At 33.7% G+C, this 25,760-nt stretch overlaps 2 protein-coding genes and 1 long non-coding RNA gene across 10 annotated transcripts; 2 read left to right on the top strand and 1 right to left on the bottom strand.

Annotated features, from left to right (window-relative positions):
* Positions 1-260: 260 nt before the first annotated feature.
* On the bottom strand, positions 261-8,500 carry Diap1 (Death-associated inhibitor of apoptosis 1). Of its 4 annotated transcripts, XM_085202339.1 has the most exons (3): positions 8,332-8,500; positions 6,437-6,511; positions 261-1,713 (listed from the first exon to the last, which is right to left on the bottom strand). In XM_085202339.1, the coding sequence occupies exons 1-3, from the start codon at positions 8,420-8,422 to the stop codon at positions 674-676; spliced, it is 1,206 nt and encodes a 401-aa protein (XP_085058465.1). In that variant the 5' UTR covers positions 8,423-8,500; the 3' UTR covers positions 261-673. The 4 variants fall into 4 exon arrangements, with proteins under 4 accessions (XP_085058465.1, XP_085058467.1, XP_085058468.1 ...); XM_085202341.1 differs by lacking the exons at positions 6,437-6,511; positions 8,332-8,500 and adding an exon at positions 5,833-6,057; XM_085202342.1 differs by lacking the exons at positions 6,437-6,511; positions 8,332-8,500 and adding an exon at positions 5,730-5,872.
* LOC146529308 (uncharacterized) lies at positions 2,753-5,037 on the top strand. The gene is made up of 2 exons (XR_014879042.1): positions 2,753-3,151; positions 3,441-5,037. It is a non-coding gene; the product is annotated as an uncharacterized LOC146529308 (long non-coding RNA).
* LOC146529306 (uncharacterized) lies at positions 6,108-25,760 on the top strand. 5 transcript variants are annotated; one of them, XM_085202346.1, is made up of 6 exons: positions 6,108-6,325; positions 24,227-24,324; positions 24,501-24,581; positions 24,660-24,767; positions 24,923-25,203; positions 25,326-25,760. In XM_085202346.1, exons 2-6 carry the CDS (start codon positions 24,252-24,254, stop codon positions 25,677-25,679), a joined length of 897 nt encoding a protein of 298 aa, XP_085058472.1. In that variant the 5' UTR covers positions 6,108-6,325; positions 24,227-24,251; the 3' UTR covers positions 25,680-25,760. The 5 variants fall into 5 exon arrangements, with proteins under 5 accessions (XP_085058472.1, XP_085058471.1, XP_085058474.1 ...); XM_085202345.1 differs by having other exon boundaries at positions 6,109-6,325; positions 24,245-24,324; XM_085202348.1 differs by lacking the exon at positions 6,108-6,325 and adding an exon at positions 8,504-8,709 and having other exon boundaries at positions 24,245-24,324.

Here is a 25,760-nt window from a genome sequence, read left to right as displayed (position 1 = left end):
GAGTGGTATTTTTTATACATTACTATATCACTGAACCAATTATACTGTATAATTGTGTACAAAAACGTGAAAAACGTTTTTAAAATGTAGTTCAACATTACTTTTTAAGAGTTTACTTTTTGAACAAGTCATTGATGGTATGCTTTTTCTTTAATCTAAATAATTTGAATGCTTATAGAAAAGACAAATGTCATCGTTTCTACAATATCTTTTTTATTATTTGATTTTTATTTAGGTAGGTAGGAAAGAAAACACGAACATAATAATTAACATTACGATAAATATATTAACAGGATGAAATAATAATTAAATTCTGTTGTTTCATAAATAATTTTTTTAGTTTATTTCAGTATCTAATGTAAAGCTAATATTTACACTTCCGTCTACAGTATTTTTGTTATAATTATTATTGAACATTAATGAACACTAGCTATCAATGCAAAATTATATCACAAATTTAAATCTGACAATTTTTATTTTGATAATAAATTTTCAATTTCAATTTTTAATAGTAATAAAATGTATAATTTAGAGACATGTCAAGTTACATAGCACTGTTATCCCCTTCTCGTCATCGAGTCCGCCGCGAGGTACTGAGGAGCGGCGATGCGACCACGCGCGTGTTCCAGACGCGCGTGCGTATTCACTACAACCAGTGCCGCGGGGGACCAGTTCAGGACAAGTAAAACCGCACTGCATTTGTGAACGTCCGTCGACATATGGGGCATTTGTCCGTCGAAAGCGCGCATTTGGCACAGGCCACCAGGTGGCCGCACGGCACGAACACCACGTTTCTCTCCTCGTTGTAACAGATTTTACATAATTTAGTGTCATCTATGTTATTGTCAGCAGTATCACTCGTAGGTTTGGCGGGCTTCTCAGGCTGTTCCTTGGGGGCGGGGAGGGCGCACGCTTCCGTGATCACCTTCTGGACGTACTCTCGGCCTTTGACCAGCTGCACGTAGGCGCACCGGTCGAACCAGCGCGCGTGCTGCTCCCACGGCACGTCGTCGTTCTCCCAGTCCTTGAGTCCGCCGTCACAGTAGAAGCACTTAGTTTTGTCACCCTGGCCGGTGTAGAAGAATCCCGCTTCGGCGAGTTCCTCAGGCTTCTGCTTCATACTGCGAGGCCAGTCGCTGAAGCTGCGCAGGCGGGCCGCCTCGGAGGCGTAGCGCGCGTGCACGGGACCGGGCATGCGGGGCGCCGGCGCAGGCGGGGGCGCGCGCACGCCGCACTCGTCGTGGCCAGCGGGCGCCAGCGAGGGCGCGGGCTCGCGCGGCACGTTGCCAGATTCCGCCTGCCGCCGCAGGAAAGGGCACTGAGGCGCCCAGCGCTGGTGGTCCTTGGCGGGATCGTCGCCCGCAACCCATTTCATAATTTCTACTTTACAAAACGCGCAGCGTACTTCATCGCCGCGGCCCAGATAATAAAAGCCATTCCTCGCGAGTGATTCGGGTAATAAAAATGTGACGGGCCATCCGATAAATGTCTTTAGCCGTTCGTCTTCGCGTCGCATGTCAGGTGCGTCCGGACAGAAGGCGAACACGTCGCGCTCTCGGTTGTCGGGCTTGTCGCACGAAGACGAAGGTGACGCGGGCGTGGGCGAGGTCGAGGGTGTATCTGTGTTGGAAGCACATCCTGGAGGTAGCACCAGTGTATGATTTTTCAAAAATTGTGCAAACATTCCCGCTGCCGGTTGTGCATTTGCAGATACTGTAAAGAAGAAAAATATTATGTTACTTTATTTCTATGCATGTATAAATAAGCTATACAGAAAATGTCAACAAAATTTTTGTACACATTACAAATATGAAATTAATGAATACAAACAACATGTTTACATTCACAAATGTATGAACGAGTGAAAGGAAATCAAATGTATTATTTTGGTTTATGTTAAAATATCATAAATAGAATAAAAGAGTACGCGAGTGTCTTCGAAATATAACAAGTTCGCGGCCATTACGTTCTGCAGCCTCCTCCCATTCCGTGCCCTCTGCGTGCACTCAGTGCGCATGCACTCGATGGCCGCAATCAATTTTTTCTCGTAATAATATAAGCCTATTTATGTTTTTATGATTTCTATTAAATAGATTATGGTATAGGATGTGTTCTTATTATTAACAAAAGCAATAAAGATGTAATTTAAAAAATAAAAACAAAAAAATATAAAGACATAAATAAAAATAAAAAGATTGATATCTAAATATACTTAATCAATTCTAATTTGTTTTTATACGCAATAAACGAGCATCTTCACAAAAACTGCACGAGTTAACACTAATGGCTGCTAAAAAAGGCGATCAATAATTACCATTTCGGAGTTTATTGTCAACTAGCAAAGGCATTTTTAGGTTTATTAACACGTGATTCACGTATCACACACAACACACATTTTAACAACTATAGTCAAAATTTAATACGAATTAAACTGTAAATAATATAATTTAGTGTAATTTTGATATAATGGGTACGGGACTAGACGGGCATAGTAAGCTCTGTTGTTAGTAATGTCGCGTACGGCGGAGGGTCGCGGGCAGCATCGACGTGACTGTTGCGCATGCGTGCACACTTTTAGGAGGGTTCAAATTCGCCTACGTGGGGTGCCCCGTGCCTGGCACAGCTGTGTCGTCTGTGCTGGGGTCTCTCACGCTGTTCCATTTACGAGGTCTTTCCATTATTAACAAATATATGTAGCACAATTATTTTCTTAAAAATTTCAATACAAAGACATTATTTGTATAGGTATATCTAATATTTTTATGCTATTTATATAATATTTTTAAACGAGCCATGCATAATTTTATCTTTTGTTGGGAGGACCAACACGGCGATGGTAATTATCGCGTGTGGTTGACACATGGTAAATAAAGTATGACCACCGCGATTCAAGCTGTTGCTACGCCGGTGCCGCATACTTATTCTACTTGATAGTAGGAACAAGCGAGAGGGGACGACGCGGGAGAGCTGCAGTTCTCAATCAGGATAGCGTCTGGCGCGGCGTTGCCGCTCCGACTCGGTTTCATTCATATCTGAGACGAGGCGTTGCCGTCCCGGCGGAAACCGCGACCACACAGCGTAAAAAGGGCCCTGTGGAATGTGGTGGTACTGCAAGCGAGCCGGTTCTAAGCAGTACCGAAAAAACGTGACGGTGAGGAATGCGGACTCTAGCCGCCTACCTATACTATACATCCGTTTATATGTACGGGACCTGTCAAAAATGTATGCATTCCATAGAGGAACGTTTATATGATTAAGGCCCTAGTTACGAAATGCTGGTGCTATTATTATTTATCTAGTTTTTGAAATGATTTATTATTATTGTTAATAAATTTGACTCTATGATGTATTTTACAAAATGTAAACAATGAAACATTCTTAATTGTACTAAATATTTCTAACCTTTGTCCTTTGAATTATAATAAGTGTTTTATTTGTAGAACAACACTTACAAGATTTCGACATGTGCTTCCATTAAAATGGACAGACAAGGAAAATAAAATAAAAGGCCCGCATCCAAGGTTCATAAGCTGAGAGCAAATGAAATTCAGCATTGTGCCTTGAGAGAGCGGCGAGAGGCGGCGCCGTAGTAAGCCGTGGGGAAGGGGACGGGGCCGCGTTCTCATGCCTATGGGTGGTCGGCGCTCGGCTTTCGAATTCCAACGCCTCGCTGTAGCATCTACGCAGTGCTATGTGTACTTGTATTACATCTTCAGCAATATCATTCCAATTACATCGCTGTAATCTTAGCACTATTCCTAATCGAACATATCTCCTGCATGAGAGTTTAAGACTATTTACAATCACCGCTTGTCACGTATAGATACAAAACCCTAAAGGATATGGTCCGGAAACGCTATCGAAGGAAATGAACATCCGCCAGATGGGGTGCTTATTTATACAACAGAGGCATACGATAAAACTGAATGAATGGACGTGACCCATCAGCTATTTTTGAATATGAATGAATAGATATTAGAAACAGTAAACAAATATTATCCGATTAGAAGGCTAGTTAAAGCAATTACTTGAATGTAGCAATTGTAGGAAGAGATATCTCTAATAGGAAGCCGCGAGCGCCAACAAGCTATTTGGAATTACGACACGATAGAATACTCCCACGAGTATTAGACTCGGATCTGAGAATTTGCAAGCTATAGCTAAAACATAGACTAGATTGTGCTCTGCGAAACAAGGAGGAAAATGATGTGCTGTTATATGGTTTTTAACATAGTATAGATTTAATATTACAACCAAAAATCAAAATATTTCAACTTTTACACAAAGGATGATAGGAAACCAAATTATTTTATCTTTTACGCCTTTGAGAACGAGCGTCTCGGAATTTTGAATTTGTAGGAGACAGAAGTCAAAAACAGTAGGTAAAAGTAGTATCTTTTCATGGTGAGGATGTGTAGATTTCAACCAACATACATTCTGCTTTGACTGAAGCTAGTTACAAGTTTTTACTGTAACTTCAAAGCATAATAATGACTAAACTGGACAACACTTAACAACAAATAATACAGTACAATTTTGTAGCATATTATTATATTTTTTATGGTATTTAACCATTTGACTTCCAACACCTCATTGAAAACATTCAATATTTCCTTGTGTGAAGTTTTATAATCAAACAAATATATATACTTAAATTTTAATTAACATAATATTATATTGTATCCGACAACAATAATATAAATATTTAGTTAGTACTTTGGTTGTGGAACAGATGGCGTTAGTAGTATTTTTCTTTTATAATACAACAAAGTAAAACTTTAATGTTGATGTCAAGATAACATAAATAGAACAATGGATGCCGGGACAAGGATTAATGTATTTATCTTGTTTAAAGAAAAAAACAAACATATTAAATGTTAATTACTTCATATAAAGATGTGATGTCATAGCAGAAAATTATACTCAGAGGCACAATTGGGTGATAAGCACAGCGAGGACAAATGACATGGCCATAAGTTGTTAGCGAATAAACTTCTGTTCATATTGTTTTGCCAAATTAAAATAGTTAAATAATCATTTGAAGTTATTCTTTAAATATAAAAACTTGTAGGTAAATTTTAAAATATTATTTTTAAAAGGCACCAACTATTATGGCTTATTGTTTTAACAAAAGAAAAAGGTTATATGGTATTCATAGATAGTGCTATCTTTTGTAAATTTTAATACTTTAAGCGTGTGGATTCTGGGAAGTGATTAATGTTATCTATATGACATTTGAAATAAGGAAAACAATTATTATTATAAAATCTGACTAATAAATTTAATTACATTAATGGATGTAAATTAAGCTAATATACTATTTAAATAGTAATATATTGTGTGCATTATTGATAATCAAAAGAATACAGTATACAACATTTTTGATAAAATAAAACATCAAAATTCTAGATTGAATTAGATATGAAATTTGAATTGAAAATTTCCGTAGAATATCTACGTAACGGCCTTAGAACGTTCACAGCTGTTCGCGAGGTTGTACTAATTTCTTGTACTTAAGCTAAATATTCTATTATATAAATAAGATAAATAAATTAAGTAATTTAAACGAATAACCCTCGAATAATTGCATTAAGTGAGAGAAATATTAATTATTATACAAAAATGTGCTGACGTGTTAATATGACGTTTGCTTCGATGGTAATTAAAAGCAAGATCACGATTCAATATAACTAATACACAACAGTTCCTATTAAATAAAAGATAATTACCACAAGGCACGAGGAGGACAAAAATGAAATATACATAACGTGTGTAGCTAAATTTTCACGTTTCCTGAAATTTGACAAACAAGCAGGTAGGAAAAACATTCACCTTTTAGTGAATCCATTGGTAGTCCACAAAATCCTTGATCATATGAACACTTTTAACTCCAATGTTTCAACAGTTATAAACCCACTTTTACTTTTAATCCATTAAAAATCACAATATCCAACAATGAAGTATGCTACGACACAACTATTTCATGAGCGCGAAACTCGCAACTGTCGGCCCGTTGGCAGAATCGACTTCGACCGTCGACGATATCTACCGCGTCCACAGACTACACACAGAGCACGCCAAGTCGGCAGTCGGCGGCTATACTATAGCATAGCAGCGCTGCGTGAGCGTGCGTCACGTTCAGAAAAAGCCCTTCGTGTTATTAGTTTGGTTCTAAATTCTAATGGCCGGCGCACCGCCCCACCCTCACCCCGCTACCGCCAAAAACTAATAGATAGCCAGTCCAGTGCCAACTAATTTTAAGTTTTAACAGCTGTTTTCAATTTTATGTACACTTCTTTATAAACAACAACATAAACACATTTTTGTAAGTATTTTTCTCGTTATCATTGCTTACTAGTTAGTTACTTAGTTACTACTTGATGTTAATATAAGTATAGTGCGTGGTATTAATATTAAGGGATAAGTATATACTTACATTTGGGCAGGGCTCCTCTAGAGGGCCCGGCTGCTTCGTCGTCCGGTTCTTCAGATGGAATCCCATCTTGCATGCCTAGAAAAATAAGTTTAATTAGTTGAAACTGTCAATGTGTAAATATATTTTTATTTTAGCTTTATTTATTTGACGTTTGACAACTTAGATGTTTCAGTCGATGAAGCACGTCTATAAATTTACTCAAATGAAATATTCGAAGAATAATCTCTTATACACGATTGTTATTGAAGACGCAAGTAGGCGAACTGATCTAATGATAAATATTGTTACGTAAAATATGACGTTATATAAAAGACAGATTATTTATGTAAACAATCATGCAACTGCAGGACCTGAATTTTAAATATGTTGTAATATTTTATCTTCTAGCTTTTGCATTTGCTTGGATTCGTCTACTACGAATGAATAGAGAATTGACCACGGGGGTCAAATGTAAAAAAAACTAAGGTTTATCTACAGCATATGACAACATTCTGAGCGCCCGAATTAACCCTGACCGCATGTACCTTAGGTTATATTGAAATTATTAATGTGAATTGTGACACTATACAGATTTCCTTTCTTGATTCCTTGATTGGATATATTAGAATAGATAATAAATAATAACAAAAAGTTAAGCTATAAAATATAATTAAAAAACCTTTTTATAAATGAAAACCATATAAAAATTAGAATATTCTATATAGATATATCACTTATCTTTAAGAGTACCCATAATAGATATAAAATTAACACAATGAGGTATATATTTATTGGTTTCTTATACCTAATAGGAAAAAAACTCTCAATTCAGTAGTAAGAATATTAGAAATGTATAAATGAAGCTAATAGGTAAATTAGATGCATAACAAGATTTTCAAAGAATTTATTATTTATCAATTTCATCCACACAAACTTTGCATAGATTAAATAGTTATCGTTTATATCATAAAATAACAATATGAGTTAATTTAACATTTTAATCTCAAATCTACAGCATGTGAAGTTTTATAGGTACATATATTAACCTACCATCAAATGAAATTAAATAAAAAAACAGAGCAGATGCCGATGTATCGTCTATTATGCTGATATAAATTGTAAAAAAATTGAGGTAAAGTTTGGCAGGTGTGTTAGCAGCTTGCTCGTGCGCGGGCGTTACGCAGCTGCTGCTCCACGTGCTTGACAGCTGTCGCTTCATCCCCAAAGTCTTGTGTTAATATCAAGCCAGATCGTCAGCAACCCACGCGCGGCTTCGCCCGCTTAAACTTATTGTTATATTATAGCCAAATTTTACAGAATCTTTACATAAATTATAGCCTATGTGCTATTCTGGTGCTATGTTATTATAAATTCTCATCTCAATTCGTTCAGTAGTGTTTAGGATAGGATGAACGCCAAGGTTTTAAATCGTCCAAATTGTGTATTCCATTAACAATGCAGGCTAATAATAATAACGGTTAATGCTTGTCCAATTATTAGATTCCACTCCAAGGCGATTCAGATGCAACAGACTATAACGTAATATTTTTTCTTTCTAAGCTAATGTCTATATGCAATAATAGTCTGTATAAATGTGAGCTCTTGTATTATTTATGAATATGACTAGAATTTTCTTATTATAATCTGTACAGTGGATACTAAGTAGGTACATGGTGAGGTCCATAAGATAATTTCTGTTTATTTAGACGACTCTAAACTAACACGTAGCCAGTCAATAATTTTGTTTATTAATCATTAACTTTTAAAACAGAAATAAAAACATTTCTAAATTAGATTAGATATACTAATTAATATTTAAATACATATTTACAACTTTATACCGACGAACATACCTACTAATTAAACGTATAACACTAATTGTTTTGTTTTTGATCAACATCTGTGCATGGAATTACCTGACTGTTGTTGTTGTACCGATGACGGTTCCGTATCGCCATTACAATTTATTAGTGAAACAAGCAACTTGGTCCAGAAATCCATATTCATCCGTTTTAACTTTGTTTCTAATAGTTTAGGGCCTTATCGGCCTTTTCCGGCATTTAGCCGAATAGGACGTGTGCTCTAAGCAACATACCGCGCTCACTACCGTACCGGAGGGTTCCGCCTACTGCCCATGGTGCGCCGCAGGAAAATCGATGATCTCACATAAAATGGTGCAACGTTGTTTTTCCTCTTGTAAATATACTGTGGAAAATATATGAAAATTATTATTTATAATACATTATTAAATTCGAAGCTGTTACTTTTTTTCTCAACTGAGGCTACATTACACGGTATGTGATTTATGTAATTGTCATAAATGTTGATATAATTATGGTTTTAACTACTCTCCTCAATACTAGCTTTAATTAATTCATATTTAGTGAATAGAGCGAGTTAATAGGTAGGGCTTTCAAGTTACTATGTTCATTCGTAATCAGTCAAGCAATAAAAGATGAGTTTAAAATAGGTATATATTTATTCAAAAATATTTTTAAGAACAGAAGCTTAAATAGATGTATGCACTAAAACAATAATATTTATTTATATTTTTTTATATCTTGTACATTTAACATTTTAAAATATTTACGATGACGCTAAGTACGTTTGAAGCAATTGTTTTTGTTTTTTTATACAAATTTAAACATTTTATGCGATATTTTTACGAACCAATGACAATAGTGTAAGTAAATTTGTTTGCGCATTTGTTCATACTTATATAAAGAATTGATTTTGGTGCTCTGATTCCGAATGGGGATGTTCGGAAAATTAAATTTGGTCTCCGATTTTGGACTATTCAGGTTTTTTTTCGACCAGCTCCATTATAGGATAACTATATATAGATATCAATTCATATGATTTTTTGCAACATTTTGTTTTTTCAAATATTTATCATTATTCATAAAGATAATTTCAATAATCTGGTATTAAAAGAATAAGTCATATTTTATTAATTTTATCAGATTATAATCGTGCTATGAACTTTTGTTTTATGTATACTTAAAATGTCGATGAAAAATTAAAGTGTATGTCAATAGATGTCTTGTAACCAAGGTCGGTATCATTTACAAAGGATAGGGTAATACGCATAGCTCGCTACTTGAAGGTTTCGCCGCGATCACGCTTTTTTTTAGACTATAATATAGTAATAACTAAGAAATATCGTTTGACATAAGCTCACATAATTTATTATTTTAACATCAAAGTATAGAGAGATGGTAAAGTTACAAAAAAAGTTCATCATCATCTTTGTTATTTCAAACTACCTTCTGTTTCTATATATACAAAAGTATTGCTTAATATTTCAATCAAAACATTTTTAAAACATGCTACATGCCTTATATATTTCATTTTCCTTAAGGCTTTACACGTATTTTTATATTACACTTACAAAAGTTTTAAAAACTTACCACCATGAATCTCTACGGTAATAGAGTCCAAAACGGGTCTGAAAAATTAAAAGGAACTTATGAGCCGATCTCTTGGGTGTAAGCAGTATGGCCAATGGCGTACCAGAAATTGGTATGTGGCCTTCTTTTCCCAGAAATATCTGGACGGGTGGGTATTAACCCAATGTAGCAAGTAGGTAGGTAGCATTATATAATACGAGTAGATTGAGGCGAAGACTCCAAATTTTGTAACGTTTACAAAATTTTATGTGTATGTGACATTTACACTTTTCACATATAAAACCTCAAATTAGTTTCTAAATTTCTTAATAAAAAATATTCAATATTTGTATAATTTAATTTAACTAAATTTTACGCTGGTACAAAACTAACTTAGTTACCTACACCGTATTTAGTATAAATATAATTTCCATTTTATTCCAAATTTTTATATTCACATAAACAAACTATTGGTACCTAACCTACAGGTAAATGTCAAAATTTATATATTTTTCTTTATTGCAATTTTCAGTCCTAATAACTTGCTTATCGTCATCACAACCAATAAATTTAAAACGAATTTATACACCAATAATGGGATTTTTAAATTGGAAATTTTTTCAAGATAACACAATATGCTTCGACAATACACTGTTTTTTCCTATCTAAATCCGTTATGCTTGCATTCCGTTTGCTGAAGCTGTGACTTGGGCTCGTTGGACTATCTCAGCGAGATTTCGAAATTCCAAGAAAGGCAAAGCCTTATAAATTATCTCAAAAGCGCCGACTCGGCCCTACAACCAGAATACTTTTTTTACTCCACAGGTAGGCTGGCGCTAAGAAGGCAAAGGAATTTATAGTAAGCCTCCACCATCTCGCACCTTTATAACTTATGGTTTATTTCTTGGAAAAATACTTATGCTATTGATGCTAATGTAATTTTGTATTAAGAATGAATGATCAGAAATTAGGTTTTTATTATTATAAATAAAAATTTATAAGTCTCATATTAACTATTTACGTACCAGTCAAGTCATAAAAATGTGTTATTAAATGTAGCAAGAAATCTATTACAATATAGAAATGGTGTGATTTATTAATAAAGTCAGTCAATCGGTTTAGTCAATTTAATATTTTTCATGTTACATATCTAATGAAGTTAGTTAGTTTAAAATGCTATTATATAGCGACAATGAAGCCTAACATGTCGATTACATTATTACTATTTATCAAATATCAAAACGGACCCATCTGCATTTGATCTCTATACTAACTAAAAATGCGCGTTGTGCTCGCGTGCACCACGATTCTTAGAAAATAGGACTCTTGAAACCAGCAGAGAAATTCCCGGGCTCAGCCCTGAAGGTCGCCACTAATAATAGCGACCATTGTGCACTGGTGGCGCCCTATCTCAACAACCTTCCAGGTTATTATATACTTCCATATAAAGTAGACATCGTTGTTAAAGCTATTTTTCATTTTACTTTGATAAAATATTCGATATGTAAGCAGCCTAAACTGATCATGTTTTTAATAAGAAATAAATCCAAATCGAACTGATTTTAAGCGCCGCAACTACCATAAAGCATCTGCTAGACGTTAAATGCTACATAGACAACCAAACTATGAAACAACGGCATTTTAGATGTAGCTCTACAGAGTATTTTGAATCTTGGATGCAGCACTATGTAGATGGTTTTCCATTGAGGCTGCTTCTAGCGGATGGTGTTCTGTGGAATTTGGGCCACGCCGCTGACTCAACGCCGATCTAATCCCTTCCCTCTTCGAGATATTCTCAATAGACTATACGGATGTGAACGGTTAGATGCTAGTGTAGATGTTAACAACTATAAAAATATTCTTCTATTTCGCAGAACTCACTTCGTAATCAGTAAAATCAAGATTCAAGGTTTTTTCTCTCCAGGAAAACATATATTTTATGGTCTTATTTCTTCGATAATTCTACTTATGAAACATTACGGTGTTTTTTAAAAAATTGTATGAATATTTTATACCAAGATCCAACCAAGAACCAGCTCTCATTGTTTTGCCCGTATACAAGGGCGGAGTTTTTATTGTTTTCAATGTATAGTGTATTTAAACGCTTTCTTCAAGGAGATACAAAAAGAGTAAAAAAAACCCTAAATATAGTGACAACAACTTTAAAGAATATAGGTACTAGTGTAGAGAGTAATAAATATTATTGTTTTCTTGAGTACCTAATGAAATATTAAAGTTAGGCTGTTTGCCTAAGGGTAAGAAATCAGATTTTTATATTTTTTGTATCCTAAAAGTTCCATATTAACAAATTCTCTTTTTAATATATGTTTCTTTCTTTAATGTCATAATTAGAAACAGCATGATTGTTGTCGTTGTCCTTTGATTATGATGTTCCGAACGTGCCAGTTGAGCACAAATCACTTCGCCAATGACACGTTGTAAGGAGAACACGGTTGTGTACAGTAGAAAAGCATGATCCAAAAATCTTATGAATGTTTTAAATTTTTTAATGAAGTCAGTTTTAATTTAAAGTCCAAATCAATCAGTAAAAAATACTAATTTTGGAAATTACAATTGCCATTTTTTTGTCATACAAATCCATTTGTGAAGTTAAAAATAGAATATCAAGATCTATTTGCCTTGCAACGTCTATATAAAAAACAGGACATATAATTAATTGAAGGAGGAGTCTTGCCTAACCACCATGACAACGATTTTCCCACGGCTGAAGGTGTTCGATTGTGTTAGACATCATATTTAATGTTTATTATGTCGCAATAGAAGATCGACCTTCATAATAACGTAAATGACGACGTATCTGTATCATTTATACATAATACAAAACAAATAAAAGGATATAAACATAATATATGTTGATTGTTACTGGTACTGACTCCACCAAAAACTAAAACGTGTTTTAATTTTGGTTGTGCGCAGTTTTATCAGTAGGTACCTCTAGCAGTCACGAAACCATTACATGCTTGGAGGTCGAACGCCTGCCATTGCCAAATTTGTAGGAGTGATGTCATCGTGCCTACTCTTATTCGATTCAAATGAAAATTTTATGTACTAAAAGTTACAGATCGAGTGTTCATATAATATTTATAAAGGATTAAATTATTTCATATAAGAAAATTATTTTAGATTCTAATAAGGAAAAGTATCTAACAAGATTTAAGTCTTCGGTCGATGTCTTCTAAACTTGACAGAGCACATCTCAAATTACTCTGTTTTCTAGTAATAAAACATACTTCTCTTATTATTATTTTTATTATTTTTCTTAAATACGACGTAATAGATTTTTTTATTATATCTCTACTTAGGTACATTAATATTAATTTCTATTCTATGGTAAAATACGACAAAGAGGCCTATATACGTATTTACTAATAATGCTGTCATTGATGTCTGTCATACAAGTGCACATCAATGTATACTTCTTTTATTTTTTAAGCCGGTACGAGATTGTTAGTTTCACCTATTACTTCATTAGATTATTTGTACCAAGTGTCTTAGCAATTTTATTTATATCATAATAAATGGTTACTAATTATATAATTGTTCATAACAATTTAGATTTTTTGTTTTCTACTCTTTATTCTATTATTAATAATCATTATGAGAAGATTTAAAATAAGCGCTCATACTTACGTGTTAACCGGTATAAGGATCTCGTTTCCAGTCGTTTGTCCGCAGAAGTTGCACAATGGACATTGTGTTCCTTGCCTTCAAAGAAGCAAAGAATGGCTTCTCACACTATGATATACACCTATTGTGTTGCTTTGCTAATAGCGAGTTTGACTTGAAGGATTTTTTTTTATAAATATATAAATTTGTATATAAAATTAACTTTATTGTCGAAAAAGGACTATTTTAAGATGACGGTGGAGTCAGGATATCGAAAGATTGGATATTAGTGAAATTTTGAAATAAATTAAAATGTCTCATTGTGTTTTCACCGCAGCCCAATGTTCTGACATAGAACGTAACATACACTGGTGGTATTAAGGAAGTCAACGACAATAACGTAAAAAGAATAATGTAAGCAATATTACCGCGTTTGCGTAATTTTAAACTTAGGAAACTCATATTTAATATTTAAAGGCCTTTTCATTGCGTTATAGACGTTTCGTATGAAATGCGTAAAATCGAGATGGCTGCCTGGCTGAAATTTTACACGAATTTTCCCTTAATTAATATAATTTTTATTTTACCTCTGATCTCTTTAGTCTAATAAAAAAATACATATTTAATTTAATCGGTTGTTAGTATTATGTCTTTCAAATGTAGCTGCAGCTTTCCAATTTCCAAGCTGTAATAGAAAAAAGTGGGTTTCGCAAGTCCGTGTAGACTGGCAATGCGGCGGTAGAAAGCTGTACGACCTCACTTTCACCACTAGCCTGATATTGATACGATGACTCGAACCGCAGTTATATCTTAAGAACACCTCCATTCATAATTTCATTAAGTTACAGGTAGACTCGGCCCTTTAAAGCGTAACGTTCGTTTAATAGAATTTATAATATAAATATAAAAAAGAAAAGAATAGAAATTAATAATAACAATAGAATGATGTATAAAATACTGTCTTCATATATTATCCAAATTATTTATCACTACAATTGTTCTAACATTAGTATTAAGATACGAGACTGATTCCTAAGTTGGAGTATACGTACCGGTGGTATACCATTTTTAAAACAAAAAGAGTCATCTTAATATGACTTAGTTTCTGAAAAGTTTGTGGACGAAGATACATGCAATTAATATAATTATAGAATACGTGCTTGAAAGCTAAATAGATAGAAACATGTCAAACTAATAACCTCCTGTTTTTTGAGTCGGTCAAAAATATCCATTTGCCTTGTTCAGTCAATTCGATGTCAATTGATTTCCAATAATTGCTTACAATTGAAAGAGGCGAGGCATGCGGGACCCGATACATTGTTTAATCAACATTTGACTGTTATGATTTCTGATGTCCGATTGTATCTTAAAGCAAATACTACGGGTTACAATTAGTTATTTAGGTTTAGTTTTAGTTATTTAGTTATCTATATATATAAAATCGAAAGGTCACTCACTCATCAAGAAATCTCAGAAACTACATGTGCTAGGAATCTTAAATTTTGCATAGGAGTTACTTATAGGACGTAGGTGCTCGCTAAGACGGGAATTTGTAATATTCGACTTCTAAGGGGTTGTTGTTGGGGTTGAAAGTTTGTATGAAACTTCGTTACTAATGACATTTGTCTTTGTCATTCGTTACTAAATGCTAGGAGTCTCAAATTTTGCATAGACGTCACTAGGACGACTACGTCCTGTCTATGGAGACAGAAATTAATAATAACATAGTTCACGCGGGTGAAACCGCGAGCGGGCCGCTAGTTTATTTATATTTACATTTCTTAGCTTTGGTTTACAAAGCAGATCGGCATTATGTTCTGTTCGGGAAGTGGCGAACGGAGTTTTTTACAGTAGGTTCCCTCTGCCTACCTAGTATATGCGGGATAATTCGTGAAGCTAATTATTCGTATATTACTTATTTATAGAAAACTTACATTAAAGAAAATTGGAGTCTGTATAGGGCAGGATGCGCGGTACACTGGAGCGAAACGGTTGCGCGTCGCGGGATCGAACATTCGCGATTAATATTGATACAACTCCATATCACGAACGTTTCATTATTTTCTTTATGATCCACAAAATAAGGTTCAATTTCATTCGAAGAAAATTTTGTCTTAGCGTTGTTTTAAATGCACCTAAGTATTTCATTTCATGGTTATGAAGGATAGTTAAGTACATTTAAGCGTACCAACAACTTTGAACCTTTGCTTGATTAACAGAAGGCTTACAATAGGGAATATCGTTATGGCATTTGGAACCTTCAGCTGTTTGGATAGCATTTCCATGAACCGCTTCCGCCGCTGCTCCTTCCGTCTCGGGTTGCTGGTTGTAGACATTCTTGAGCCGGGTCCGGCTTAAGAATGCAGACTAGACGAGTACCTGGATACATGATAGCTTAATGCACCCTTAGGCGAAGCGCGCTCGTACTTGCATTCCTTACATACCCAAAAGTTGATCTTTTTACTAAATCTTCATTATATTACTGCATCAAAATATATTATTTACGACGATATTTTTTCCTATACGTATGTTATAGAATACAAGACATATTACGTCTTACAGAAAATGTGGTGGGATAACTGTTATCTAGCCTGCTGCATATCGTGAGAATGTTTATGGGATACGATTTCGTATCTTTATGAACTAAGCGTTCCATTCAAGGAATGTCGCTTGGTGTTGGTCCCACGCACATTTGTGACCCATGTGTTCGTTATTATAGAGACAGGGTCGTTTTTGTCAAGTCTATCAACAAATACATATTCTACAAGTAGAAATGAAAAACTTAAATATTTTAACATTTTACACAAATTTCTTATTTTGCATGTAAGATGAGTTAAAAAAAATTGAAAACCCACCATATTTTTCTGACTTTCTGCAATATTTATACCTGTCCTTAACTGTTAAAATGACTATCATAAATGTATTTGAATTTTGAAATGAAAGTGTATTTTATTTACAAAATCTTGAGTAATTGACGATTATCAAGACATGCCTATGTAGATTTGTCAATGAGATATTCAAGGATGATGGGAATATTTTTTCGGGAACATAACGGTTTTTGTATTATTTTTTGTCGTCTTTGACCGTGTGAAGGAGCCTCAATGGATAATATGTGAACGGGTCGGCCAATTTTGTAAGACCTCTATGAAAGCATACAACATAAGTTGGAAATTCTTGAAATGAAAGGGACGGAGGGGTTCAATTAGTAATGGTACTGCTTGGCGTCTTCAATGAACTGTTCCTTTGAGCTACGACGTTCTTTAAATTCATTGTTCGATGTTTTCACACGGAGAGGTTTCTCGGAATAATCGTGGGAGGAACAACAGAGTTTCTTATAGTAAATTGCCTATTAATAATATTTAAGAATTAAAAAAAAGGATTTAAAGTGCTTTGTTTTTGTACGTTGGTATATTTTTAATTATATATATATTATATAAACCATGACTACACTCATATTCTTTGATTATCACGTCTATTTCAAATACGGTAATAGACGGTTACTCCTAAGAAATTGTGCAAAAACTTGATCCTCTCAGTGTGGAATGCAGGTTTGTCCGTCCTTCAAGTTGTTAAGGGACAACGACTCGGCCTAAATTACCGTAACGTGTTTGCCTCGTTATAAATAAATTAGTTAATTGGTAAAAATCCCAATGGACAAACCTACGAGATTGGTTTAGCTTGACGTAGTGAAACGTCCTAGAAAAATAGATATATTAACTAATATATTTATTTTTAGATTTATTAATTAAGTAATCCTTTCATTTATTCATTTTCGTTAAATGTAATAACATTTGAAAATATATATTAAAAAATACGTAGTTATTAATTATAATTATAGAAAAAATATTTTTTTTTTTAAATTATAGAAAAGATTATTCCACAAAATTAATTCTTTTTAACCACTACATATGACTACTCGTATATAAAATCTACGTTTTAAATATTAACGCAATGCTTCCAGTAGAAAGTGGGGAACGGAGTGTCTTAACACTAGGTTCCCTCTGCCTATCCTGCTGTGTACGGGATACAGCGTAAAACTGAAATATTAACTAAAAATAAGTTCAAGTAAATTTTCGTATAAATTTTCGCAAAGCACTTCGGTGCTTGACCTTTTCACATGGCATGTGGCTGCACGGGTGTCGGTCGCGTTCTCACGGGAACGCTCGGTGATTGCACCGCATTACGCCCTGCACTGGGCCGATACAACTCAAAACCACGAACTATGGACGCGATAAAATTTATGATAAAATAATTCTAATTGAAACTTAATATGTTTCAGACCAGATGTATTGAAATTCCATAGCAATGATTAGAAATTAAACCTCAAATTTGGCATAATTAACTTAAATTACCATGTCAGGAATTTTAGTGTTGTTGCAGTACAAAGATACTTCCAGCCATTAATACAAACAACAAACATAAATTTAGGAAATCTTCAATAGGATCAAAAATATAATTTATACCGCATCCACATTTATTCTGTAGTCAGTTAGGTTATTCTGGAGTTCTGCGACTCCAGTGCAAAGCGGCGAGTCTCGTTTGCAATCGACAATGGAATGCGTCTACTTTTTGGCCCTGCACAGCTCCTATGGCATCCACTTTTTATCCTCTTCGTACTTGTGGAGTCTCTGTCTTCGGAAACAAGGACCTTGCATTACCTTGACTAGCTGACAGTTACGTGGAAACGTTATAAATGATAATTTGTTCTTTTTTTCAATTTAATTTTTATGTTTTAGTGATTTCAATAAAATATAATAATCATTCAGGAAATGCTGACTTCTTTCAAGTAAATCTAGAGAACTTTTGATAAATTATTAGTCAAGACTTTCAATTTAATTTCTTTTTCTTTAATTTACATTTTCCCCTTACCTAAAAAAAATTAAAACCGTTTTTGCAAATCGTCATTTTAACATAATTTCAAACTTGATCGAGTTCCATTTAGATATAAATATCTGCAAAGTCTTTAGAATTCAAGCTGATCCTAATTTACGCACAGAGTCCCTCTACTGAGTAGTAAGTACCCTTACTAATGAACCTGGAACTATAGTAAATATCTTTACGGATCCATATTTAGTATCTAGAAATACCATTAGAAATTCGAATTGTTGAGGTCATCGTGTTGCAGAGGCACAGCGTGTGACTGTACATGACTGTAAATGCGACGGTCGTGCGATCGATTTACACTCGGGGAAGTTAATACTCTCATTTCTTCACTCTGGTACCAAGATAATGCGCGGCGTTGAGTTCCACGGTCCGCTGCCGCCTGGGGGGCGGGGTCTCTTAGCACTAAGCTGATAAAAGAAGAACTTGATTTTTTTAATAAACTTCAGGTATTTCTTCTTTTTAACCTATACAAAAGGTTTTAATGTTGTCCTTATTATTAATAGATACGCATTAACCACGTTATCAGTATAATAGATTTGCTCTAAAGTGTACCTAATCTAAATATATTAAGTACACTTACTTAACTTACGATAGTATAATACTGTTTGAGTTATTATTAATTACAATTTTATCATGAAAATAAAGACATATCCATCGATACAATCTTGTTTACCTTGCTATATTAATTGTATAGATAAATTTAAATAATGACATCAAATTGTGACTCCCACTTACAATAACTAATATAGTTAGCAACTTTGCTTAATATGGACAATAGACAAGCACTAAGAATAAGACGAGTTCGGCGTCAATTTCACTAATGCTATATCTTGAAAGTTGCGTACAAAATGAGGAACGGAGTGTTAAGACACTAGATTTTCCTCCACTTTGACATCTATAAGATTATCTATTGAGTATTAATTATCATATTTTTAAAGACATATATAGGAGTATGTATGTAAAGACATTACAACGCCATGTGACTCAGGTAACGCCTACGTTTGACCTACCGTGTACAAATTTGCTTTAATAGCCCTAGCAGTTCCTTCGTATGGATTTTATTGTAACTAAATACGCAATTACCGTTTTATAGCATTTAATTGGTATCGATTGGTACACTCTATCAGTCACTATCAAACTAAAAACAAAATTAGATTACTTATATTGTTGCGTAGATACGAAGATAATATGGCAATAAAATCGTATTTAAGTAAAAATATTATGGAAAAATAACATGAAATACTACTTTTCAATGCATGCAATTACCTTTTATTTATATACCTATTACCTTTTAAATAATTCTTACTATACATTATATATTTAATATTTCGCAGTGGCATTTGCTTATAACATCGTTAATTACATAATGTTAATTATACAGGGTGGAATTGTCAGCGCCACTTTAAATAAAACCACAGTTTTAACTACTCTATAAAAGCCTAATATAATTCGGAAAAAAAATAATTCTCAAAAATGAAAAAGTTTTTTTTTCAAACAAAATAAATAATAAAATTATCGTTTTAAAATAAAACGCCATTTGTAAAGTATAACATAGGCACGCACACACTTACCTGTCAAAGCGGCAACGTCGCATACGTATGTGTGCGTGACACGTAATACAGGATGGATAAAAATCGTAAAATGAAAAAAAAAATCCTACGTCCAAACCGTTGAGGTACCTTGATTATTTTTTTTAATTCTGGGTTTCAAATATTTTACCCTATATGCAGTTTCATTTTCATTTAAAAATAATTATTATTCCTAGTGAGAACAGAACCCTTAACTATCATGTATAGTCAGCACAGTCCTACTGAACTAATATATATTTTTAGATGATACATTGGATTTCTAAATATTGCAGAGGATACATAAGGGTTAAATGAATAGATACTGACGTTCCTCGACCTTGATCCACCGTAGATACGACATGCTAGTTATATTCTGTATTTGAATATGATGACATCTACGGAGCGCCTACGCCGTAAAAACCTACACCTACTTCAATAATTATTGCAAATATTATAACCCATTTATTACGCATTACAATATTGTAAGTTATATTTTTGTATTATTAATAGCTTCAAGAGCTTCAACTTGAGAACCTAGTGGTAAGTCACTCCGTTCCCATTTAGACACTTCTGTCCCCCTTTTTCCGCTGAATTCTGAAGACATTGCATTTCCAGTGGCGGAGCTGAATGCCGCCATTTTAAACAAAACTAAAGCCAAGAAATGAAGTTATTAAATATTTCACTTTCCCTAATGGGAATCCAACCCCCAACCTGTCATGTTGATAGTCGTATACTTGTGCTCCAGCGTCACGACCGTCCCCTAATTGATACTTAATTTAGAAACAGTTGTAAAAGAAATTTAGCTTAATTGAATTCTTTATTATTGTCTATTACTATTTGTATTTATTCTTCGTTATATGTCTGTCAGTATTATGTAAATAATACAGTCTTGGAATACCTTGTATTTTAATTTTGTTCTATTATTTTCAAGTGATATGCTGATAAGTCAAAAAGCTCATAGTAAAAACATACAAACTTATGTAAAAATATGTATGTATAAATATTGTTTCATACAAAACACCCTATCGCGGTTTTAGTATTTTTAGTCTGTATTTTTTTATTATAATTATTTAAATATATTTATAAATTATTTCTACTCTTTACTTTTCTGTAATCAAACTGATTGCCAGTGTTTCCATTTATTAGGTGTCCACTGTTATAATATATTCATAATTTTCTATAGGAGACACCCATTGCACCTTATATTTCGGATTGTGATTATTAGAGGACGATATTATTAATTTTAAAATTTTAGATGAAGGGAAAAGGGTGGTAAACTCTTCGCTCTTGTCCAGTGGTCGTTGTCTTGGATAAACGTACAGGTCGTTTTTATCGTCTATATGACAAACTATTTTTAAACGGTTTTATTTAGCTCACCCCGTTTGTTTGTTTGTTTGGGTCAAATTTAGTAATTGAAATTTAACCCTCTTCCCGTTAACCGATTGATCTGAAATTTGGTATACGCCTTTGATTCTGGTGACAATACAATTATCCATATTCAATATTATTGTGAATCCAAGATGGCCGCCGCTACAAGATGGCGGACAACTTAGTTTTTTTCAATCCCATCAATATGGGTATCAAATGAAAGGGCTTGTCAAGTAGAATTCAGTGGACTATACAAAATCAAAATCCAAGATGGCCAACACTACAAGATGGCGGACAAGTTAGTTTTTTTCAATCCTATCAATACGGGTATCAAATGAAAGGGCTTGTCAAGTAGAATTCAGTGGACTACACAAAATCAAAATCCAAGATGGCCGCCGCTACAAGATGGCGGACAAGTTAGTTTTTTTCGATCCCATCAATATGGGTATCAAATGAAAGGGCTTGTCAAGTAGAATTCAGGGCACTATACAAAATCAAAATCAAAGATGGCCACTGCTACAAAATGGCGGATAATGTAGTTTTCAATCCCATCAATATGGGTATCAAAATAAAGGGCTTGGTAAGTATAATACAGTATACTATACACAATTACAATATGAATCTCCCACCTAAGTCAAGATCTGGTATCCTGTCGGGGACTGTGTGGCTATAGGGTGCCTAAAAATGAGACGTCGCTAGGGGTACACCACCCAAGGTAAAAGGTAAAAGCGCGCCGAGAACTGTATGGCACTAGGTGGATAAAAATGATATGTCGTTAGCGTTTTCCCCTCAAGATTCAGGCACATCTTGTTGTACATAGCCTTGTCCCTCTATTGGACCTCTGGGGGGGTCGTTCGTAACATTCTCCATTAACCTTGCAATAATGAGACATCGAGCCTCATTTCAACGAATTGAATAGCATGAGAAATAAAAACTAAAAACTTAAAAATAAAAAAGTAAAAAAAAATTTTAAGTTAAACGGTTTTATATTGCAGATAAATGTACTAAAAGCTAAAAAATAATTTCATAGAAATTATGATTACTAAAATAAAATCGTGGGGACACTTGCTACTTACCACTAGGTGGGTGAAGTCTCACGCTATGTCTTTCAATTGTAGATATTGGACGTGCCCCACGATTAAATTTTAGTAATCATAATTTCTATGAAATTATTTTTTAGCTTTTAGTACATTTATCTGCAATATAAAACCGTTTAACTTAAAATTTTTTTTTTACTTTTTTATTTGAACTAATTTTGTGAAAATATGTTAGTTGTAAATTATTTTCTTTTAAATTTAAAACTTAGAACAAAGGTTAAACCAAATGTTAACTTTACTTTGTTTATTCTGTTGCCTATAGCGGACGCTTATAATAAAGCCAGCATTGATATATTGAAGACAACTATAAAAAATAAGACGTTACTATACGAATACAGTTTAAATACCAACATTAAAAAAACACAACTGTAAATCCACTAAACGTTCATTCACCCACAAAACTGTGTTTTACTAATTAACACTGTAAAGAGAAGTTAGTTCTCTTTGAGAAAGTATGTGACTAGTAGATACATGAGTCACAAGAACTATTAGATTTCTACCAAAATCTCTGAATCGAGTAAACAAATGCTTTGGTAAGTGTTACGTGAATTTATAGTCAGTTCAATGCACTGTACCCGTAACATGTTTCTCCGAATTGGTCATTTTAAATATGTACTTCGATGTATTGATTGTACAGCCAGTTTTGGATATAACAGAACACGGAGTTTACAAAGAAATTAAAAATTCTGTATAGCACCGAATGTCTCATATTTGAGTATCCATTGCAGTGCAATTAAGGTTAGGAAAGTTATTGAATTTTTTGTCTGAACCTCTTAAATTCTTTATGTGGAAAATTAAATATACTCCAAAGATATTTTTATATGTTAAATTCATATTAACATAAGGTTCAAAAATAGTTATTACAATTACCCTTGCAGAATTAGTCTATAACAGAGCTGGGCTCTCCTATTTACAAAGCTAGCTGCTTAACAAATGTATCTATCTAGTTAATATGAAATTGGCCTATATTTCTTCCACTCGAATCTGATTCGGCAGTTGCATCAGGGCACGGCTGGCGGTTATTTTGGTCCGCGTGACTGCTTAAAGACATGACGAGGCGCCATGAGATCACCGATTCTCATTATTGGCCAAATGGGGATATAGGCGGTCATGACAAAAAAGCAACTGTCGCGTGCATGCAATTGTCCCTCTGCCACGGCCGCTGTATTTATTACTTTTATGGAACCTAACGAGTTGTTTTCAGTTATTTTTCTTGTATTGGACTCGTATATTTCAATATGTTGACAGTTTCTTTATTACGCTTATATAGGTAACATTATGGTGTAAGTTATTATTTAACAATAAAAAAGGATGAAGAATTTACTTGTGGATCACTTTTTCCTATTAGGACAAAATAATTAAGTAAATCAATTGAAATTTGAAGTGTGAAAATGTTATAATAATATTTTTTTTTAGATATTTTAATATTAATAATTTTTGGGAAAGAGAAAATCGCAATTAATTCAAATAAAATAATAATTAACTTAATCATAATAAATTATAAGAATTTTAAATTCTTTAACATCAATAGATTACCTAAACACAAACAATTGTGTTCCCAAAGCACTGTTCGACTGGTGGGTTTTTATAACGTTCTCCTAATTGGAATCGCTTACTTCCGTTTCCGCGTCTACTTAAATGGACTATTATTTACTGGTTAACATTCACTTTGCAAGTACCAATCCGTTTGGTGTCAATTTACTGTAAATTTAAATTTAAATTAAAAATTAAATCAGGTTCACGCTGTATCCCGCACACAGCAGAGTAGGCAGAGGGAACCTAGTGTCACTCCGTTTCCCACTTTCTGCCGGATTCTGGAGTCAGTGTAATAATAATCCTGGTGCTACATGAATAAAGATAAACTTTTACTTATTTTAGACTTGTTCAAACCAACAGTTTCGTAATGGCCGGAAAACAAAATCTTGGAAACTTGCAATTTACATTGAGAAATGGGGTCAAGATGCCAGCTGTAGGATGTGAGTATGCTCTTTTATCATGTGCAGAAAGACATATTATTAATAATGTTAAGCATATCACTTTCTTCAATAATACTATTATTAGTGTTAAATTTAATTAATTCATTAATATATAAATAATTTTATTCGGTACAAAGTATATTAACTTTATAATTTTGAATAACCAATTGTTTTAGTGGGAACGTATCGTGTCCGTGATAGTGAAGTTATATACAAGGCAGTGGACTATGCTCTCGGTGCTGGATACAGGCTTTTTGGTAAGAGAACAACTAAAAAAAGTTACAACTTAATAAACTTATTAAAATATCCTTCTTCTTAAATCATATCATTTTTAGACACTGCTGCTGTTTACCAGAATGAAAAGTTTCTTGGAAACGCTTTAAGAGAGTTACTACCAAAATATGGACTGGTTCGTGAAGACATATTCGTGACAACAAAGTTGTGCAAGTATTTCTGATGTTTATTTTTCAAAATGTTATTATTATTAGTATAAATTATTAATCTTGTTGTTAATAGTTTATATCGTTTAAAACAGTTTTGTTCCTAATTTTAGTTGATTATTCATGAAAAAATTATGTACTTAATTATTTTTTTATAGCACCATCCGATCTTGGAGCTGAATTCGTGCAAAGTGCTTTTGATACATCCCTGCGAAATTTAGGTTTAGATTATATTGATTTGTATCTCATTCACTTTCCTGGTGCAGCAAAAATAAATGCACAAAGCCCTAAGAACGCATCACTGCGCATAGAAACTTGGAAAGTATTCACAAAGCTTTATGACGAAGGTAAAGTCCGAGCAATTGGAGTATCAAATTTTACAGTTAAACACTTAGCACAACTGATGGAATCAAGTGACGTTCCACCAATGGTAAACCAGGTAAGAAAATCATAATTTAAAATTATATATTTTTAGCCTGAAATAATAACTGCTGAAGAGAAATTTGTCAAACATTATTAGAAGTAACTAGGTGGTTTAAGAATTACCTTAAACTATTGCAGGTTGAATGGCATCCACATTATTACCAAAATGATCTATTAAAATATTGCGACAGTAACAACATACGTCTTCAGGCATATTGTTCGTTTGGGGGTCTGGCGGTCAGCAATACCTCGTTAATAGATGATCAAATAATTAAGGATATAGCAAAACAACACCAAGCATCTCCGGCCCAGGTTTTACTCGCGTGGACTGTTGAACAAGGAGTTGCAGTCATTCCAAAGTCAACAAATCAACATCGGATTATTGAAAATATTCAGATTAATTTAAATCTTTCACCTAAAGATATCTCGCTCATCGACTCCCTTGGATCTGTAAATTGTAAATATGCTTGGGACCCTAATCCCATTGCATAATTTAGAATAAGCTTTTTAACTGGATATTTTAATTCTATATTTTAACTCTGTTGCAAATTAAATTAAACAAAATTCAAATCA

This window comes from Heliconius melpomene, chromosome 18 (genome assembly GCF_056956725.1).
Source record: "Heliconius melpomene rosina isolate 202511_hmr_F chromosome 18, ASM5695672v1, whole genome shotgun sequence".
Taxonomy (NCBI): domain Eukaryota; kingdom Metazoa; phylum Arthropoda; class Insecta; order Lepidoptera; family Nymphalidae; genus Heliconius; species Heliconius melpomene.
The sequence above is the reverse complement of the archived record's forward strand: the minus strand, read 5'-3'. Positions and strand labels throughout refer to the sequence as shown.

Excerpts from the sequence above, each read along its gene's own strand:
- LOC146529306 (XM_085202344.1), top strand. Across the intron at positions 24,582-24,659 it reads TGCTGGATACAGGCTTTTTG|ACACTGCTGCTGTTTACCAG; the intron begins GTAAGAGAACAA and ends TATCATTTTTAG. Across the intron at positions 24,768-24,922 it reads ATTCGTGACAACAAAGTTGT|CACCATCCGATCTTGGAGCT; the intron begins GCAAGTATTTCT and ends ATTTTTTTATAG.
- Diap1 (XM_085202339.1), bottom strand. The coding sequence starts at position 8,422 with ATGAATATGGATTTCTGGACCAAGTTGCTTGTTTCACTAATAAATTGT. Across the intron at positions 6,512-8,331 it reads GGTACAACAACAACAGTCAG|GCATGCAAGATGGGATTCCA; the intron begins GTAATTCCATGC and ends TTATTTTTCTAG. Across the intron at positions 1,714-6,436 it reads TAGAGGAGCCCTGCCCAAAT|TATCTGCAAATGCACAACCG; the intron begins GTAAGTATATAC and ends TCTTCTTTACAG.